Genomic DNA, 7,451 nt, shown 5'->3' on the forward strand with positions numbered 1-7,451 from the left:
TTACCTAGCTCAAGAGGGAGGGAGCTGTTTGGAGGGGTGTTGCACGGGAGGAGGGCTACAAAACCGTACCAAGCTTGCCCGGATTGGTGGCCGGAGGAGGAAGTTCCGGCGAAGGGAAGCTCGGGGCAGTCGGTTCTTTCGGGCGGCACCGCTCACTCACGGCGGCGCTAGGGGGGCTGTCACCGGTCTAGAAATGTTGCTGGGAGGGAGACCGACCGAACGGGACCGGTCCGGCGGCGAACGGAGGTCGGACGGCGGCGGGAGGACGGCCGGAATTCTGCTGGGTGTAGTGAGAAGAAAATCGGGTGGGAGGAGAGAGAATCGGGAGAGAGGGAGAAGAGAAAGAAGAAAGAAATGGGTTGGGCTCGGCCCAGCCGACCCAACACCCCTTTTTAACCCAAACTTCCAAAATAAAAACACCCCGAAAAATAATACCCGAATAAAAATTACCTTTTACTAGCTAAAATTACCATTTTTACCGTCGTCGTATTTTCCTCATACGAATAATCGTCCGCACATAATCGTCCCCGAAACCCCTCTAGGGACCAATTAAACTATTTACTCATGATCAAGACGGTAAAATTCTTATTATCATCACGCTAGTAAATAAGGTAAAAATATAAGGGTCGGGATGTGACAAAGGACCTTCCTACCACAATATGAAGTTTGTTTATGAGCCGGAGCCCATGCAGCTACGTGTGTTCCATCAATTGCCCCAATACATTTCTGCCACAGAATAAACAAAAATTAGATAGCAAATTAAAAAATATATAACGTTCATTCAAAATAAATCATTACCTCAAAATATGGATAGAATTTTGGATTGTTCAAAATTTCGGGAGGTGTTTCTCCTTATGTTTGAGGACGTATAGGATGTGGCGATAACATGCATAAGGCATTTAATACACGCTTAAACTGTCGGTGAATAATATCTTTTGACCGTTGAAAACGCTCCGCAGCCATTCTCATACGCTCACTATGGGATACTATATATAAGAAAATCCCTACAGCTTCTTGAATACCCACATGTTTATCATGTTCCAGTAACTTCAAACTCTCAACTGTGCAGCACAACCTCTGAAATACATGTTTATCCATGCGAAATGAGTTATAAATTCTATCTGGATATCCATTCAACAACTCTTGCACATATTCAGCTCCAGATAAAATCGATGTATGACATGGAACTTTGTCTATGTATGAAGACCAATAGTCATAAATGTTCATACAAATTATCATGTGTTGTGCCATTTCATCAAGTTCCATGTCACTGTCTGAGTCACTATCTTCCATGTCTATAATCATCTTTGGTACCTAATAAAAAAGATTCAAACAAATAGTGAATTTGAATATAATCAAGAAATAACATCGATCATTTTATTTGAATACGAACATTAACAAGATTCAAACTTAGTTTATATACCATGCCCAGTATTGGGATGCATCTAAATATCAAATCAAATCATTAAATACATACCCAGTACTAGATGGCATGGCATCACCTTACCAAACCATGAATACATTTGCTCTGTTTTAGATCAACTAAGACGAAAGCATTAACACTAAACAAGCTGGAGACTTCAAGAAACAACTAGAACTGATAATACTGAATACTAACAAGTAAAAACTGCATTTACAATTTCAGTACTTTCCAGAGAAGAAAAAAACACCAAAAAGGTATCAAACAAGGAACATGACATAAATAGCTTGATCCCCTTTGGTGGTGTCACGTAAACGAATTACTATATTTCAAACAACACAGTAGGATAGGGAATGACACAGTCCTTAACAATCATGAAACAAAATTTGATTATTGAATATACATATATACATTCGGTGAAGCCAAATGCAAAGGTTCCATCAATCAAGCAATCCCAATACATGAATATCCAAATTCAATATCGATCAGAAGCTCCTTTTAATTTAATAGGGGATTACTATTACAATTTTATATGACATATTTGACACCCAGAAGATCCATAGTTTTGTTTCGTAAGGTTGGGTAAAATCTAACAGCACAAAAAGTCATGCTTTTCACACACTTATCAGCAACTATGAGATGACATAAGGGATCAATGAGTATTCACATAAAAAGTTACAGTATCATTGTATACCAGTAAGCAAATAAGAACTAGCATTAGTGATGATAACATATTCTGAATTATAGTGAAGTCTCCATACCTAGATGCAGTAAAGCCCAATCAAAGTTTTGTTTCCTGAAGAAGATCAATGGCAGAAAATTCAGAATTAAGGGATGAATGAACTAAATTCAGAATGAGGGAAGACTCCATACCTAGTGCAGTCGAGTCCAAACGAACGCTCTTTTTTCTAAAGAAGATGAACAAGTCTGAGATATGATTCTCAGATAAGAATGAATCCTTGAATATATAGAACCACTGAGAAGAAAAAGGCCGTGCTCTTCTCCCGCGCTTCATTCCCTCTCTGTAATATTGGGATCCCGCTCTTCTCTTTGTTGCGAAATCAGCGTCCCGTGTTTTCACAATTTTATGATCCTGTTTTCAAAGAATAGAGGAAACGCGGATATATCGTTTTGAAAAAGATAAAGTAAATCTGATTCTGTATTTAAGATACAGTTTTCACTGAATTAGGAATCTATTGCACCGGACGCTATCTCCCGTTGTTTTAGGATTTGAAATACAAAAAACAGGTTTGGAGAACAATACCGAACATATTTTTCTGACCTGTCTGCTTGGCGTTTTGTAGAAAAATATGATGGGTTTATGTCCCGCATCGACACGCCGGGGCCATATGTTGCAGAATTATGAAAAAGAAGTCGTTTTGCCATGTCCGTGCGGATATGTTGTATTATTCTGAACCGGAATTTAATTTTGTTGCGCACGATATGCCTCCAAGATCTGTCCGCTCTGATGGAGGCAAAAGGAATGTAAAGAAAGTTAGAATTTGTGTCTCAGAAAACATCTGAACCAATTTTGGGCGGAATTGTTCCTCTTGGTGCGATTAAAGATCAACATGTTCGACGATTCGCTCGCGAAGGATCCCAATTGAAGTCTTGTTCGGCGAGTTCTGCTTCATCATTATTAAACAATCTGGGTTCTAAAGATTCGCCTATCATTGTGGATGAGTATGGGTCGAATCGTGGTCAGGTGAGAAAAGACTTGATTTCTCCTGTTGTGGTTACTCCATTCGGGTGTCTTCCTCTTGTTGTTCCTATGACAAAGATATTCTCAGACTTTGGAAGAAGGGGAAATTCTTGTCCCTGTTCCACTGCGGAATGATGCTCGCTCAAAAATGGTTGTGGAGAATAAGAGGAAAAAAAGGAGTAAAAAGCATGTTGTGAAGAAACAGAGACATGCCAGTGATGTTCAACTTGTAGATTTATTAGAAGCTTTGGGTTGCTCTGTCCCGACGGAAGGTCAAAAGGCTGTTAGTTATGTAAATGATTGTCCAGCTCCAGTTCGAGAAAATGAGTATTCATGTGACGATCGGCTATACCGCAGTCACACCCCGTCGCTTGGACTGCTAGCTCCAGCGGAAACACCTCATCTTGTAATGGTTAATGGGTCATCCTCGCGTGTTTCTGTAGAATTATCGAAGAGTACAGATGTGCCTATGTGAAAGCTCACAGCTGCTATGAGTGATTGCCTTTTGCCTGTCAAAGAAGGTCTTTTTGATGCGGACCTCGAACTGCACAAAACTTGTAATGTTGTAATTTCTGAAACCGTGCAACTTCTGAAAGACCTTTATAACTTTGAAGCTTTCCAAAGATCCCCTTGTTTAGGCTCAATTGCAAGAGACTGAAAAAGAATTGGCTCGTGTGAAGAAGATTATCAGGACAGTAAAAAACGAGAAAGGTAAGATGAAATCCTTTGTCAATTTTACCTCTCGCCGGGAGGCTATGCTAGAGAAGAAATGCCGTAATCAACAAGAGTTGATTAATTCTACCCGTACAGACCTTCAGGAGTCAGAGAAGAAAGTGGCAGATCTTCGCTCAGCTAACCTTGAGTTATCCAGGTCTCTTGAAGAGGCCAAGCTTCAATTGTCCATTGTTCAAGAGAGAATGTTGGCTTTGACGAATTATGTTGTTGTGCTCAAGCGGGGAGATAGTGTTGATTCTATGATGTCGTGCGTGATTGATTTGTATAATGAGAATTCGCGACAACGACGTCAGCAGAAAGGGCCCGTGATGAACATACTGCGGAAATTCGAACGGATGGCCAAGCGAGCCCAGTATCGCTTATTTTTGGAGCAAGGTTTATTAAAAGTTGATGACCCTGAGGTAAAACGAACTTTAGATTCATGATATAAAGTATCGAGTAGAGAAGAATCTGATGTTGCCACATCTTCAAGTGATGATGATAGCTCGAGATGGAGCTTTTCTTTTGTTGTTGCTAAAACTTATTGCAATGAGAACAACAATTGTTTCTGTGCACTTATTCTGAGGTGTGCGAACCTGATGTGCGCCAAAATTCGTATTTGGGCTTAATTGTTTTGTTCCTTTATTCTTTTAATAGGAAGATGAAACATTAAGGAAATCAGGTTGCCAAATACTTTTATGCAGGGAAAGGAGTCAATTGTTGAATAATCTTCTTTTCATTGCATTCATTAGTTCATGCGAGTGTACAACAAGAAAGAAGACATTCTTTTGCAGCTTGCCTATATATGTCAGGGCTTATAGTAGCAAACTGTTTTATTTACGGTGAAACGATGCGGAGTGAAGCGATGTGATGATAGGACAAGTAGAATTGTTCACTGTTTAGTGGCAGAACTTGGTTGTTGTTACTTGATATAACCACGCACAGTTGGGGTGTCCGCTGGGGGAGCTGGAACGCAGTCTTTGAGTTTGTAATCTCGGATGAGTTGTTTGCACACATTACGCAGGGATCGGCAATCGTTAGTGTAATGCCCGTCCTCTTGATGGTACTTGCACCATTTCCCTGTCTTCTTTGCATTCTTAGGTTTTGGAAATCATAGCGGTGGTGCTGATGGAAGGATATCTTTGTGCATCTCGAAAATCTCAGCGTATGTTGTGTTAATCACCTAATAGACTTCAAACCTTGGGGTGTAATCTTTTTACTCCGGGCGATATGTTCTATCGTCTCTTCCCAAGTAGAATTGACTCCGAGGGTATCCTCTGTTGCGTTTGTTATTGTTGTAGCGCTGGAATCAGCTAGGTGAAGGAGATCGAGATTTTGATCATCCACGTTTCTTGGGTTCGACACTGTCTTTTTAGGTGACAATAGAGGTGGTCATTCGGGGTGGAAGAGCATCACCGTAAGTTTTGAATTCTGCTTTCGCATGGATGATTGTCAGATCCATGACTTCGTCGTACTCCGGTGGTGGCACAAGAGTATTGAGGTAACACTTAAAGTCTCCTGGGCGAAGAGCCATTTAGAATGCTTGGTTGGCCAATCCTTTATCCAAGATTTGACACTTCGATGTTGCCAAGAGCCATCGATTTATAAATTTGCGTAGGCTTTCATCAGGGCGCTGATCGATGCCTAAGATGTTGCCCGACCCTCCAAATGAATCTGTCACCAACTGGAATCGCTTAAGGAAAGCGTCATGCAGTTCCTGAAATGAATGTATGGAATCCGGCGGTGATTCATAGAACCATGACATTGCATCTCCTGATAGAGTCTCTTGGAATAGGTGGCATAGGATAACATCGTCATGATATTTTCCTCACACGGCGGACTTAAAGTATTTCAAGTGAGTGTATGGATTCGTGAGACCGTTGTAGCGATGTATCTTTAATGGTTTGGGAGAAGGGACCCCAATTGACCGCTGAATTCAAAGGGAAAATGGGCTGGGGCGAGTAACAAAATGCAAGGGAGCAGATGGTCCTCTTGGCGATGCCTCCTGTTTGCATAGGAGTCAATCGAATTCCTCGATCTTGTGGAGAAGAAGAATGAGAGGATCATCTTCCCTTGCCCGGACTTTTGGGATCTTAGGAAAGCCTCCATGGGCCGTTTTCGATGTGCCTTCAGAAAAGGAATCCTGCCTTCGATCCTTATCGGCTTTTCCTTTGGCTGTCATGTGATTTGGTGAAAGAGAGGGAGTATGGGATTGGGCACTGTTAGCCAAAGCAGAAACGTGTTTTGGAATGTCATTTTGCCGCATACGTGCGAGTGTCTTCTCGTATTTGATTTTCAAGTTGTTGTAACGTTCCTTCGCGCGTTCTTTGCCCAATAAAGCCAAGTTGAGCTGAGATGTTGAGGTAGTGGGGGGCCTTTGTCTGCTATCTTGAGAATCAGAGAATTGGAGTCCGAATGAATTGACCCTTCCCTTAGGTTGTGCTCCGAACGGGTTGTCTGTGTGTCCGCTTGTGCAAGGAGTGATTGTCGGTGGGACATTGCGCTTGGCTAATGTTCGCAGCGGTGCAACCGTTTTCGGATTTGAGAGATGCGGAGATTATGTCGGTCCAATGTTTGTAGCGGTAGACATTTGAGAGGTTTGAGGTTAAATGGAAACGTGGCTTTTTGTGTAGGTTTAAAGTGTAATTGAATGTGGTCTCGTGTTCGAGGCCCGCAGACGATCGCCAACTGTTAAAGATTAAAATCTGGTGATGGGAAAGAAGGATATCGCACGGGGAGATCCGTGCGAGTAAGAATTTGTCCGCCGAAAACTATCCGCTAAACCTGTAAAACAAATGAAGCGGTTAGAGTTACCTTTGTTAAGTTACTTGTAAAACAAAAAGCGGTTAGAGTTTAATCTGGACAATCCTCTCTGAACAATCGCTCTCCGACGCTCAAATCAAACATCTTAGCGGACAATTTGTAACTCAAAGTGAGAGAATGAGTTAAGTTACCTTTGTTGGTGAGGCTAGGGCCTATTTATAGAGGTTGAGCGAGGAGGATTGTTCTCGTAACTGTTGACTGCTTGGCGCGGAAAGAATCTTCTAGAGGCGCGCACCGGATCGAGCAACACACGCGCACCCACGTGTCCAGTCGAGATGCGCTTTGGGCCAACTTGATGTTATGAGAACGCACGTGCAAGTTTAATGGGAGCGCTTGACACTTGTTCCCTCGACAAGATCAATCACAAGATGTTTGAGATGTTGGAATCCTTTCATGGGTGAGAGGTGTACACAAAAACAAGGGGTCCAACTCAATCGCATCCCAACAATACAATGAAGCAAAAACATTCACAAATCGTTTCAGAAAAAAAAAAACATTCACAGATAAGATGATATGTTGCTTCCGAACCACAAGTTTGCCTCAGTTACATACTTACATTAGAGATAAGCAAAAACATTCAAGTATAAGATACTGGTAGCAAGATATAAGACTTCAGTCCCTCGATTGAAATAGTCCCATCAATTGTAGTTGTTATCACTTGGTTATGGAGTGCAGATACAAGATACTGATTTATCTCTCAGAAGTCAGAATTATGTATAAGAGATTTTTCATGAACAATGTATCATTTACAACAATGTAGAGAGAGAGAGAGAGAGAGAGAGAGAGAGAGTA

General features: G+C 41.6%; 2 protein-coding genes across 2 annotated transcripts in view; one reads left to right on the forward strand and one right to left on the reverse strand.

Annotated features, from left to right (window-relative positions):
• Positions 1–4,282, forward strand: part of LOC101311443 — a 6,560-nt gene extending 2,278 nt beyond the window's left edge. The window contains exons 4-6 of the mRNA XM_004292976.1: positions 2,934–3,125; positions 3,211–3,405; positions 3,761–4,282. Of these exons, the coding sequence (XP_004293024.1) occupies positions 2,934–3,125; positions 3,211–3,405; positions 3,761–4,282 (909 nt within the window). The remainder of the gene's footprint in view (positions 1–2,933; positions 3,126–3,210; positions 3,406–3,760) is intronic.
• A 3,135-nt stretch (positions 4,283–7,417) lies between these two features.
• The window catches only part of LOC101303087, a 3,554-nt gene continuing 3,520 nt past the window's right edge, over positions 7,418–7,451 (reverse strand). The window contains exon 15 of the mRNA XM_004291462.1: positions 7,418–7,451. This exon is cut by the window's right edge and continues 280 nt beyond it. The gene's annotated coding sequence lies outside the window, so the exon portion shown is untranslated.

Source organism: Fragaria vesca, linkage group LG2 (assembly GCF_000184155.1).
Source record: "Fragaria vesca subsp. vesca linkage group LG2, FraVesHawaii_1.0, whole genome shotgun sequence".
Taxonomy (NCBI): Eukaryota; Viridiplantae; Streptophyta; class Magnoliopsida; order Rosales; family Rosaceae; genus Fragaria; species Fragaria vesca.